At 43.9% G+C, this 13,701-nt stretch overlaps 1 protein-coding gene across 1 annotated transcript in view; it reads right to left on the bottom strand.

Annotated features, from left to right (window-relative positions):
- Nucleotides 1-13,701, bottom strand: part of ARHGEF4 (Rho guanine nucleotide exchange factor 4) — a 113,600-nt gene that overhangs the window by 53,148 nt on the left and 46,751 nt on the right. Inside the window, 1 exon segment of the mRNA XM_064720571.1 lies at nt 2,296-2,435. Coding sequence (XP_064576641.1) covers nt 2,296-2,435 — 140 coding nt within the window.

A 13,701-nucleotide genomic window follows, 5' to 3' on the forward strand; every position in this document is an offset into this window, starting at 1 on the left:
AAGCAACTCCCTTCCTCAGCCCAGGCACCCAGGGCTGTAGGTGGGGATTCTGAGCAGAGGGAGCAGGAGAACTGCTGGAAGAGCATTTGCTGCTGTTGTTTTTGAAGAAAAGCTGTTACCCTCACTGTGCAGCTTTCTGGAGCTTTGTCAGACCCCAGGAACACCATCAGTGGGTGTATCAAACACACACGCTGAGAGCCACACTGTTTCAGTTAGAGAAGGTATTGCACAAGAAAATATAACACTCCTTTCATCCCTGCCTTCTCATCTTGGGAAGGTCACGTGTAGGAATACACATGAGCAGAGGAAAGAGAGAAAAAGGTGTAGGAGTTCAAGAGATCACTCATGTGGTGAACATGCTCCACTCTTTCATGTTCACCTCACAGGAAAAGCATTATGTGTGTAGCAGGATACCAGCTCTAATGCACAAGATAAAAAATAGTACTTTTACAGGAAAAACATCTTAGATCTGTTAGTGTTAGCTCATGGCATTGCTTAGACCAAGTAGTACATTTTTAAACTGCTGATGTCAACTTAATCAGGATCAGCACTATAAAAGAAAATAGCTAAAAGACAGGTGTTGCAGTAAGGTAGAAAAATTATAAAAGCAAGGCCTCACAAAATCAGCCCTGCTCCGTTAAATGGATAGCTAGCCTGTCATTTCTTCTAAGCAAAGCTAGCACTTTACAAATTCCCATGTGAAAGCTATCCTGGTGTGAGCAGTTCCTTAACATAATCTATTCCTAGGTGAAAAACAAGCAGTACCTACATAAACATTAAATCCATCCCATGAGAGCCAGTGAAGAAAACATGTAAAGTATTTAAGAGTAGAGAGATTTGATGGACAAGTAAAATACCTTTTACTAACCAATAAAGTAATAAACAAGAAAGCTACTGACCAGCTGGAGTCACACACAAGGTCTGTAACACTGTATAAAAAGGAGTGAATATGTGAAAAAAGAATGGGCTTTTTCCAGCATGAAGAAAATGGAGTCCTGTGTGATTTATTTCAATAGACAGGTCTTTCACATCCCCTGAGTGAATATCCTGGGGAGCAGAAGAAACAGCAAAGACCAGACCTGTAGCAAACTTTGCACCCTCCTTATCTATGAAAAAGAAACAGGTAGACCAGGGATTTTTTTCAACATTTCCATTATGCCATCAGCACAACACACTCCAAATGTGAACTTGTTCATTAATGTTTTTAACAAGTTCTTTAGTGTTTTTAAACTTCTCAATCAATGACACCCAAGAGGAGAGGCCCTGTGGCTCTGCATTGCCTTGGGGACAAGGCAGCAGCCCCTTTGTCACCAGGCTGTAAATGGTGCCCACAGTAAATGACATTTAAAGCCCCATCTGCTGTGCCATGACCAGCTTGGCTGTGGTTCCAGACCCAGACCCAGACCCAGACGCCTGGCTGTGGTTAGCAGAACTAGACCCAACATTTTGGCTGTGGTTACACAACCAGAATCAGCAGCCTGGCCTTGGTCCCAGACCCAGCAGCTTGGCTGTGGTTACCAGAACCAGAACCAGAAATCTGGCCATGGTCCCAGGGCCAGAAGCTTGGCTGTGATTAGCAAAACCAGAACCAGCAGCTTGGCTGTGATTACACAACCAGAACCAGACCCAGCAGCCTGGCTGTGGTTAGCAAAACCAGACCCAGCATCTTGGCTGTGATTAATAGAACCAGCAGCCTGGCTGTGATTAGCAAAACCAGAACCAGCAGCTTGGCTGTGATTACACAACCAGAACCAGACCCAGCAGCCTGGCTGTGGTTAGCAAAACCAGACCCAGCATCTTGGCTGTGGTTAGCAGAACCAGACCCAGCAGCCTGGCTGTGACTAATAGAACCAGAACCAGCAGCCTGGCTGTGGTCCCGGAAGCAGAAGCAGACCCAGCAGCTTGGCTGTGCTCACAGAACCAGAACCAGGAGCCTGGCTGCGGTCCCAGACCCAGACCCATCAGCCTGGCCACGGTCCCAGGGTCAGACCCATCATCCTGGCCATGGTTCCAGAAGCAGACTCAGCAGCTTAGCCATGGTTCCAGACCCATCAGCCTGCCCATGGTCCCAGTGTCAGATCCATCAGCTGCCTATGGTCCCAGCACCATCATCCTGGCCATGTTCCCAGGCCAACAATACCCATCATCCTGGCCACGTTCCCAGACCCATCAGCCTGCTCATGGTCCCAGATCAGCTCCATCATCCTGGCCATGTTCCCAGGGTCATACCCATCATCCTGGCCATGTTCCCCGCCAGCAGCCCCTGCCCTCCAGGCCAGGAGCACACCCACCCACCTCGTTGATGGCCAGCTGCTCGCCGCCGCCCCCGGGGTGGCCGTAGCGGTGGGTGGAGCTGCGGAAATCCTCATACAGATCCTCTTCGCTGCCCACATCGTCCATCAGGGCTGTCTTGTCCAGGCCTCCGTCAGTGATCACTGCAACAGCAAAATGCGCACGTTGGCACACAGCACAGCATTCAAAAAAAATCAATGATAAAATATATTTCTCCATGTCACTCTATATATAAAACCAATTTTTTTAATATAACACTTCTAAATTTTCATGTACATTTAATTCTATTTCTCTTCAATTACAGCAAAAATTATTTTTCATTTACAAAAACAAAATGTAAGCTATTATTCCATCAAACATTAAAAATAACCTGTTACAGATATATTTTATGAAAAAATCCTTTCCTTAGGATTTTTCCTCCTGAGAAGCTGAGAGGCCTCAGGAACAAAATGTAAACAATTATTATCTCCTGCTGTGGAATGCAACAGGTGCATCTGGGATTGGCTTATGTTAGATGTTTGTAATTAATGGCCAATCACAGTCAGCTGGCTCCGACAGAGAGTCCAAGCCACAAGCCTTTGTTATTCATTCTTTCCTATTCTATTCTTAGCTAGCCTTCTGAGGAGATCCTTTCTTCTATTCTTTTAGTATAGTTTTAATATAATATATATAATAAAATAATAAATCAGCCTTCTGAAACATGGAGCCAACATTCTAGTCTCTTCCCTCATCCCAAGAGCCCTGTGAACACTGTCACAGTAACCTGTATAATTTAAAAACTTACATTCTTAACTCCTGATATTAAAATAATTACCCATGTAAACACACACCAAAAATCATTTATTCATCAATATAAATCAAAATATAAAAATAAGCCTTAAAACTTAAAAAAAAAATCAGTGCTGCCTCAGTAGCACTGAAACAGGATGGCAGCTCATTGGTGCAAGGGGCACTGTAAAGCAGCATAAAGGGGAAAAAGACAAGGAAACTATAGGAAATTTTGGGATAGAATTCCACCTTCATGCATGCCTGTTCTTCAGAGAATTTTTCTCCACCCATGTTTAACCCACATAAATGATTGTGTCTTTTTCTAGACTGGAAAATATGATTTAAAACAAATTCAACAACTGCTGCATGTTGCAAAGAAAAGACCAAGCAAGAATAGCAAAACAAGGTCTGAAAAAAGGCACAGGCAATGATGGCACAAGTGTGATTTTATTAGGACCTTGCTGGAAACTGGACTAGGTAACAAGAGCTCATGCCTGCCACTTCATGCCTTGAGGATTATGATTTGCCAAATCCTATCTGGCCAAAGGAATCCTCAACCTTTGGGAAAAAACCTTCACCTTCCTCTTTGTCCACACACTTATTTGAGAATCATTTTTAATGCCTAAAAGGGTGTTTGCTCCAGAATGATCCATTATTACCACAGGAAGGCCATTCTGCTCAGCACAGCCCCAGATAATGGAGGGCTCACAATCTGCAGCTACAGCAAACACTAAAATCTCAAGCCTGAGAGAAATAAAAATGTGGCATTTATACTCCTTGTACAGAAGAAAGTGTCACTGCATCTGTTTCATGGGCAGGATCTTTGTCCTAAAGTCTCCTTGAGGTATTAGCAAACACCCTGCAGTGCCATGTGTGCCATCCCATCCCTGCGCTGGTTACTGAACATGAACCTTCTGTTCTGAAACCTGTGACAAATGACAGTGATTACAGAAACCACTTGCTGACATATTCCTCTGGATTAGCAACTGCCAGGGCAACAGTTTCCATGACAAAGCAGTGGGCTTGACAAAGATTCCTGTGCATGGAGCACCTACACAGGCATGGTGCAGAGAACAGAATATTCTAGAAACTGTGATTTCAGTAAATGGACTTGACATGGCTACAGGAGTAAAACTGAATGAAAACACGGACATTGCTATCAGCACACCTGGCAACAGTCTTGGCTGTGCCAGTTACATCATGTGAGCCTCCAAATTTTTGCAGAACAGGTGAAAAAAACTTTTGAGCTTGATCTTGTAGAGATTTAATAGGGAGAGACTCACAAAGCTGGTGTTGAGCCCTCCTTTCCCTTCCTAATGCAAGTGCATCTTATGCACATAATTGTGCCATTGGGTCAAAAAAAGCACCTCATGATTTATTAGCTTATTAATTACCTGAAACCAAAGCTGCACCACATTAGCACTGAATAAAATGCTGACAGAGCTCCAGCCAGGCCTGCAGAGTTTGTGCCCACCAACACTCTCAGTACCTGGGATGGTTTGTTAAGGCTGCACCACCTGATCTCTGCTATTTACAGGGAGGTGGGAATTCAGTGTAGCACCTATCAGTTCAATGCAGTGACCTGACATCAAAATGATGAGGATGAGCTATTTTTAAACTAAATACTTGGTTGTTTATGCTTTGAATTCAATACATTGGCACAACACAGCAAAGATTGTCTGAAGCTGGGACTGCACTTGGTATTGATGGCAATTCAGGACACAGAGGTGCAGATGAGCTTATGATTAAAGCAGAATTTCCTGAGCAAGTATGGAACTACCCAACCATTCAACTTTAGGTGACATTTCACACAAAAATCAAGCATTCCCCTAGCTTTGCTCTGACACCTCACATGTTCATTATCCAGAAATTCTGCAGTGAATGTGTGCCACTAGTATAGATTGCATATTAAGCAATTCTGGGGTTAAGACCTAGTCCATTAATATAAAACTCAAAACCAGCTGGAATACCACTGATATTATAATTTCATGCAGAGTCACTGGAACTTTTAAAACTAAATTCAAGGGCATTAAAGGTATCACTTTTTGCTCACACACTGTCTGAAAAACCTTTGATAGTAATGAACAATTTCCAGTGTTTTAGTGTAGCACAGAAACAAATTAAAAATGTTTTTCAAGAACAAATAAAAATAAATCATTTATAAGAAGCAAGTCAGCAGTCACTTAATTCAAAAGTCTTCTGCAGCCCTCTGATCTCATTCTTTTCCCTTATTTTATACACGGCTTCATTGCTTTGCCCTTACACATCTTCTGCTATTTTCACTGCTGAAAGTAACCTTCAGCTTGAAAAATGTTTATTGGCATCTTTAAGGCTTTTGTTTTTTGCCCCCACATTTTCCTATTTGTTCTCTGATCTGTGCTTAGATGAAAAAGCAAAAGCTCCAGGGAGGTATTTATCTGTGTTACTTAAAATGCTCTATACCTCTGCTAAGTGCCTTGAAAGCTGTGCTTGCTTTTACCAGAGATCTGTTTTTCCTCTCTGATCTTACCAAGCTCATCAATTCTCTGCTGTCTCAAGACCTGCTGCTGCATTTGGGATTAGTTTTGCTGGCAAAATAAAAAGACATATTGCACCAAAATTATACTTCACAAGCATGAGAAAGTTCTCCATCCTTGAGGAAGAAGAGCCCAGGATAGCCATTGCACATCTTCCCAAACCAATGCTGCAGGGAAGAATTACATTCATGAAAAATAAGGGTTTGCTCTGAAGCAGGTTAGATGAAAGACATGACCACAAATAAATAAAATAGCAGTCTGGAATGGTGACCCAATGCACTAGAAAGCCATCAAGGAAGTAGGAGAGTGAAGGCTTTTAGTGTAGGAACTGACTTAATGTGCAAAGCACAAACTAGGTCAAGTAGAAAAGAGGCAAGCACTATACAAGAATCTTAGCAGACAAGTTTGCAGAGATTGCTGGAGCAGCCTGTCCTGGCTGGACACTGTGAACCTGCACAGGGATAACTCAGGTGCTGCATTCCTGCCACCCCAGGTGCTCATGTCTGACACTGAAGTTCAGTGGCACAGCCATGCCTGGCCTCTGGAGCACTGACCTGCCCTGGCCCTGCCTGCCAGTCAGGCCGCACCAAGGAACAACGTTCTGTCAGAAAGTAAAGCCAAGCTTCAATTAACTCAAGCAGATTTCTTCATATTTATACCTCTGTCCTGATAAATGTCACTAAATGTGGCAACAAATCCCACACACAGGAACTTAGGGAGGGGGAGTAACCAACATTTAGTACTACAGCCAATATGTGCAAGAACTAAAACTGTTTCCTGCTGCTGTTAGTCCTAGCCCAAGCCTGGATTTCTGTCATTCCAGTACAAAAGCAGATGGATAATGCTATAGCAAGAGCAGCTCATGAAAGAATGCCACACAAACTCTTTTTAATGCATCCACACAGATAAAGTGTCAAAAACCTGACTCCATGAAGAATTATCTTGAGGATGTGAAGCTTTAAAACTCATACAAAATGTGTCACTGGAAGCAGGGAGTGGCACAGGTGCTGCACTGGGCTGCTTTCAGGGATGACAAAAGGGAAGGGTTCTGTACAAACCAAGTGAAGCTTGGGCAGATGGTGCAGGGCAAGGGCTCACCCTGCTCATACCTCCCCACAGGTCTGGAATGCAGCTCTAAGCAGGCAGCTGTGGGAAGGTCCTGCTTGGGCCCTGCTTGTGCCCCTGCCTTGCTGAAAGGTGCTGCCAAGCAGCTCCAGAGGTACAGACACACAGTTCCAGAGCTCCCCATGGCACCAGGAAGCCTCTGGAGCTGTTACCAGCCCTGTGCCTCACAGGGAAGAGCACTCAGAGCCCAGAGGGAGGGACAAGCCCCAGCTGAACAATTCACTGCCACCCTCCATTCTGCTCAGAGGTAATTTGGGTCATTGGAGGGCAGCTGCCTGCATGGGGGGGGGGGGGTTGCACAATCCCCAGGTAACACTGCAGAACAAACAGTGGGGCTGCACTGGGACAGCCTTGACCTTCACCACCAACAGCAATGGCAGAGAGGGGAAACCAGAGAAAAGGTTTTGTGTTGTTCATCAAACTGGTGGGAAGATGAAGTTGGAATTAGATGATCTACTGGAGGTCTCAGAAAACAAATGTTAACTGCAGTGCAGAGATCAGCTGAGACCAATGTCACCAGTTCCACACATCTGTGCCCTGCTCCTCTCTCAAAGGATGGACCTGCCTCACACATTCCATGTGCCAGCAGTTAGTGAACACAAGCTGCTGTCAAACAATCAAAAAAAAATAATAAGCTCAAACAAAACCCCAAATCAAAGTAACACCCAAAAAACTACATACACCTACCCCCATAAAAAAATAAAATTAAAGGAATATAATCCCACCTTCTCAATGAAAAACAGAATGAATTTCTAGAATAGTTTCCTTGGAGGAGTTGGACACTACAGCCCCAAATCTAGCACAGCCTCTTACCAGAGCTCTCTCAAACTCACAGAGGTTCGTATCTCAGCTGGAACAAACCCCAGCAGCTCCCCAGTGGCAAGAGCTCCAGACGTGTGTCTGGGTCACAAGCCTGAACAATGACCCAGGACTGAAGGAAAATGGGCTGCAGGCACTTTCCCAAAATGTTGGTTATCTGTTTTCACTTGACTTACAGTCTGCAGCTTTTAGGGGCAAGGCTGGGACAGGAATCCATGATGATTACAGACAGCTTGGAAAGCCAAGAGCATCCATAGTTTATTAAAAGCACATTATATTGACAAAGAGAACAATTTTTCCTGTATTTGAATTCTCTCTTTCAAGTGTGCTTTTTCCACATCCACCCATTTCATTTGTCTCTGCAGCATTTACATTTAAAATAATCCACCAAAACAACAGTAGGAGGCTGATTTACACTCACAGAGCAAATTAATTCAGAGCTAACAACATCATCCCCTCTGCCTCAGTGAGCAGAGATTGCTGTGGTTGTGTGCAGCCCACAGGAAAGCTCAGTGCAGCTGTGCAGGAAGCACTTCAAGAGATTGAAGATGATAAACAAGTGAAGCATGGGGCTGGGAACCGCACCCAGACTCCACGGCCCAGGTGAGAGGAGCCCCTCTACCTCCTCTTCATCATTTGGGGTTGCTGAAGCCTTTTCTCCTTGGAAATAGAGCTGCAGCCCCCAGCAGTCCTGCTCTCAATTATGTGCTTCATTTATCAGATGCTGCTCCAGAGGTCCCTCTGCAGCTGCCACAGTGAAATCCATCAGTGATGTCACCCCAGCCCTGCCCCAGCAGTGCAATTCTGCAGCTCTCACTGTGCTCAGGGACCCTCCCTCAGCATTCTGCTCAGGCTTGTGGGCCAGTTTAACAGGGAGAAGGAGGTCAGGCAGGGAATTAGCAACTAGGGAACAATGAGCAGTTAGGATGAGCTTCATGAGGAGAAAAAACTTAATAAAACAAAACACCAAAACAAACCAGAAAATCACCAGGATTTCTGGTCCTTCAAAACCAAGCCCAGAGGGCTGAAGTCATTAGGATGACATTTCTGAGTAGGTTACAAAACCATGTTAAGCCAGTCTTTGAAGGAGAAATCACAGACTGGGCAGGAAAGACAGAAAATATTTAAGTAAGCAAGCTTCATCCCCTCCATTTTAAAGAAACATTAAGAAGAGAAAGGATTCAACATAAGAAAATTGAATTAACATTTTGGTATAGTGCCACAAACAGAATTTCTTTTGTGAATGAAGCCAGTTCCTAATTAGCTGAGGTAAAGAGCAAATCTGTGCTTGAAAAAAAAAAAAAAGGACAGCTCTTCAGTGGGAAACCAAGCACAGATCCTGTGTGGGTCTGCTGGGCACATCACCCAGGGTACCATTCATCAGCAATAATGCTCTGAGCCACCCACTCAGGTTTCAGGAGTTTTTAAATCCCAATTAGAATCTAAATGACTTGCAGGCAGGCTTAAGGGAGTTCTCAGCTCTCTCGGGTAGCAGAGATAATTATGGGCAAGAGAGAGGTGGATTATGAATGGCTCTGCAGCTCTGACTCCCACATCAGCACGTGCAGCTTGGCCCACTCTGCCCTGGCACACACAAGGCACACACAGGGCACAGAGCTGCCCCCAGCCCCTCCTGGGGGATGGCACAGCTGGGAGAGGGGCAGAGATTTAACCAGCTTTGAGGAGGAGTGGACACAGTGGGGAAAACAGGTAGGAAATCACATAAATGTACTTTCTTCATCCAAAGCCTGATCCTTTGTTGAGAAGTGCCTCTGTTGTACTGCACACAAACTATTAATTCATTGGCCTTGTTCCCATCACAGCTACTGACTTGGAAAAAAGCAGGCACATCCTCCTCCTCCCTGTATTTGTTGTTTGTTTGCTCAGGTCTGATTACTCATCCAGTGACTGTTTGCTCTGGTTTTGCAGATGAACATCTCTGCAAATGCTGTTTACTTTATGTCTGGACAGCCCTGAACACAACAGGGCCAATTTCAGTTCAGTCCTCTAAGCCCTATCACAATCTAAGCATGAAGGCAATGGCAGCAATCAAAGCTAGCAGACAAATCCTTATCCAGGCACACTCTTTACCATATCCCTGGCAGGGTGTGCAGGCTGGAATAAATACCTGGCATGTCATTTACTGCCCCAAAAATGACTTTTATTCATTGAAGTGGCTGCAGTTTAAAGCAGTTTGGATGTGTGTGTGTCTAGGTGAGACAATCTACCATCGTATTTTGAACCTTTCCTCTGTGAAGATGGAAGTGATTGCTTTTCTCTTTTCTAACAGGTAACAAGCACTGACACTCCAAACTCATGAGGAATTCTCACCTGTCCATTCCACTCTGCTGCTTAGCCCTGTTCCTGCTACATCTGAGTAAAAATCAGACCAAACTGCTCTCCCTTGATGTGAACACCACCAGCAGCACCAAAGCTGTCCCTTTTTCAGAGCACTGCATCCCAATTGCTGCCTGGGGAGCAGCACACTCCTGCTGGAGCGTGACCAGAGGCACCTCAGACCAGCAGAGTCCTCCGTGAGCCACCAGTTCACCTGCAAAGCTGAAAATGCTCCATCCCTGCATCCATATCCACCCATTCTTATCTAGAAGTGTAACAAAAACTGAGGAAATTCAAGCAAATGGGTCAGGAAACCAGAACAATAGTTATTTACAGTGAGCAACACCTACTTCAGCAAACATGGGAGGTAAAGCAGCATCAAAGAGTGTTAGTACAGCTGACAAGCCTGACAAAAATGGACTGGAAGAGATTTTGTCAATAAGGTTCCAGGAATTTATTTGTTTTTATCTGTTTATTTTTAGAAGAGCATCAGCTCCAGATTTTCAAAACTTACAGCACACCCCACAAGTTGGAGGATCAGCAATCTGGCAAAACGAGACACACTGTTTATTTTAAAGATTATTCCCACAGACTCCCCTATATGATCTCAACTTGCCACTCTTTCGATGCATGGTTACTGTGGCATCACCCCTGGAATCACCTTTGGGCTTCTCTCAGCTTTTGTTTGCACAAATGTATGAAACTTGCCTGTGGGAATGTGCAAACACAGAACCACACTTATCTTACTGCTGCTGAGTCTCATTGCTCTGCCTTCACCTAATCTGTGCTCATCTGAACCAAAGCCCTGGTGCATACTCAAGCATTCCCAAAATCTGTGTTTTAATTCTTATTTTTCTCTTCCAGAATGCAAATGAAAGACCCTTAACCAATTCAGACAGAACAATATTTTTAGTCATCACCAGCCCTCAAATAACAACCTCCAACAGAAAATGTTTCCCCATTCTCAGGAATTGTCCCTCCTGCCTCTGCAGCTGCTTTCCAAATACTTAATTGGTGATTTCTTCATGCAAGTGCTGTTATGTCCCAAATCTCACACTGCCCTTGTCTCTTTTAATTCCATTGATTTAGTGATGATTTGCTTCACCTCTAAAACAACTTCCTCAGAGCCCTGTTAGAAACCCAGCTATCCTGGGCTCTCACAGAGCCTCCTTTCTTGTACCTGGTGCTTTATTAAACAAAGGAAAGAACACAGACCTAATCTAGGAAACTCTGGTTGCCTTTTATTTCCTGGAGGTCTCAGAAAACAAATGTTAACTGCTGTCCAGATTTCAGTCAGACTAATGTCACCTCGTGCAGGTCATGCAGTTCCTCACATCTGTGCTCTGCTCCTCCCTCAAGGATGGACCTGCCTCACACATTCCAAGTGCCACAATTAGTGAACACAAGTTGCTGTCAAACAATCAAAACTAAAAAATGAAACCCATATTTCCAAAGATTCTGCATTTTTATTCTGTCTCTACATTCAAGCACACCCTCAAGAGACCAAGAGCTTGGTAGCTAAGTCTTTGCTAAGGATTTTGTTGCCAAAAAACAAAAAATTGTCTTCAGTTCTAATCACAGTCCAGAAATAAGAAAATTCCACTACACACAAAGTTTAACTACGGGTCTGAAAAAACACACTAAAGATGGCTAAGATGATTTTTATGAAGAATTGCCACTAGGATGTGAAACAATTCATATGACAATAGTCTCTAAAATGTTCCACGTGATCATGCCAACTTTGCAAGGAACAAAACAGACACAGGTCTTTCTTATAATGGCATCATCCACATTATAACTTGAACAATTAAAAATGAAGAATTGTTTTCATAGTAATTTAAAGTTGGCAATGTGGCCACTTTGGTTAAGGCAAAACTGTCAGCAGAGCCTGGAGGAGGCCTGCAAGGCCCAGCCTGGGCAGGTGAGTGGCACAGGCACTGGGCAGGGGCTGCTTGAGGCACAAAGAGCCTCTGCTGGCACTTGGGGAGGGCAGGCTGTTTATCCAAGTGTCTGAGGACTGGTTTAAGAGGCTAACTTGGAACACTTCAATTTAAAAAATGTGACCTTTGGTTTTTCCCAGAATTCTGCATAAATGCCATAAATTTAGTCTTTATCGTGGTGAAGCTATCCAGGCTGACAAGTGGCTTATATCTGTGACCTTGGACCGCAGAAGTAATTAAAAATGAATGCCATGAGAAGACTTTCAATTGCTCTTGTGCATTATCAAGTATAAGTCTCAAAGGGCAGCAAGATTGTTTTGTTGACATTATTTTGCATGACCAGTCTTCATCTGGTTTCATGCTGGGGATACAATATTTTCATTAAAAAATACTTTTAAAACTGCTTTACCTATAGGAAATCCCTCTGTCCCAGTTTATATTTTAATCTGAGTTCTAAGAAAATCCCTGAGATGCAGCTACCAAATATTTCTGAGGGGAAAACAGAAAATCAAGGATTAATATTATTGAACTACAAGAGCCACAATAGCTAAGGGATCAGGCTTTTTGCAGCATACATTTGAATCACACAATGCTACACAAAGGAGTCAAAGCCAGGCTCTGAATTAGTCAGGGGAATTCTTTGGTGTTATTTAGAACAGATTTGGGAGATCAGCTCTGAGCCAGCTACAGGACAGATGCTGAACATGGCCAAATGCAATCCAGTTTATATATTTGAATGGAAAAAGCCACAAAAGCATTGCCACTGGAAGGTGGGTGCAGAATAGCAAGGCACCGCATCAGCTCAGGGACCTGATGGACAGAGGCAAGGTGGAAACCCAAACCCACTCAGACATGGCATATTTACACTTTTATTAGCACAAACTTTGCTGCCAGAGCACAGGACTGGCTGGTTTTCATCACCAATACCTGTGCTGAGCAGGTGCACAAACCAAGGGAAGAAGGTTGGAGCCCTGGATGGGTCTCCTGCCCTTGGGGCTTGGCTGGGGGTGCCCTTCACAGCAGATGCAGATGCACCCCACACCTGCCAGCCCCCAACACCTCTCCTCCCCAGGGACTCCACACCTTCCTGCCAGTGAGACGTGTGAAAGTGAAAGATTCTGCACTGAAATAATATCAAATAATCATCAAATCAAATACTATCAATAATATCACTGTACATGGACAGTGATATTCTTATTAAATGCATTGAAGAACTCAAGGCCTTACAGCCTTATGCATTTGATTTGCTCTTATGGGCTGCCCCCTGTGAAGGACTTGTTCCCTGGGAGTCTGGAGATGCAGATATGATAGATTACTGCAAATCAGATTTAAAGAATTATCCTCAAGATGCTGAACCTACTGATTGATGCATCTCAATAAACTTTCTAATATCATAGGAACAAAAGGAGGTTTTGCTTTCAATAAAATGAAGTTTCCTAGGAAACTAATGTGAGAAGGTGCCTCATTTCAGAGCTCTTCTACAACATCCAGGTCTGAACTGAGGCTGGATGTGTCAGATGCAATCTCACCCTACAGCAAGAAAACTCTTCCTAGGAAAACATTATTCCTCTTGAAATCCACTAAGTATTCCATTCAAAGCCATTATTAATAGTCCCTTTAAAAGGAAAAAAACATTCTGTCAAGGTCACATTGGCCAGGGTGCCTTTCATAGTGAAATCCATCACTTGGGATGTTTACTGAGGGCCTGGAGAAGGAAATCAGAACAGCAGAGTTGGGCAGATCAGCATTTCAGCAAATTGTGAGCCTGAGATGCTAAGCATGCATTTTGAACTGTGAATTCCAAATGACACATTACCACTTCCAGATCACTGCATGCAACACAGAATATTTTGGAGCTTTGGAAACTAATTTAGAAGTGGAGCCTGTGCCCAGCTGGAGATGAA

Source organism: Zonotrichia leucophrys, chromosome 9 (genome assembly GCF_028769735.1).
Source record: "Zonotrichia leucophrys gambelii isolate GWCS_2022_RI chromosome 9, RI_Zleu_2.0, whole genome shotgun sequence".
Taxonomy (NCBI): domain Eukaryota; kingdom Metazoa; phylum Chordata; class Aves; order Passeriformes; family Passerellidae; genus Zonotrichia; species Zonotrichia leucophrys.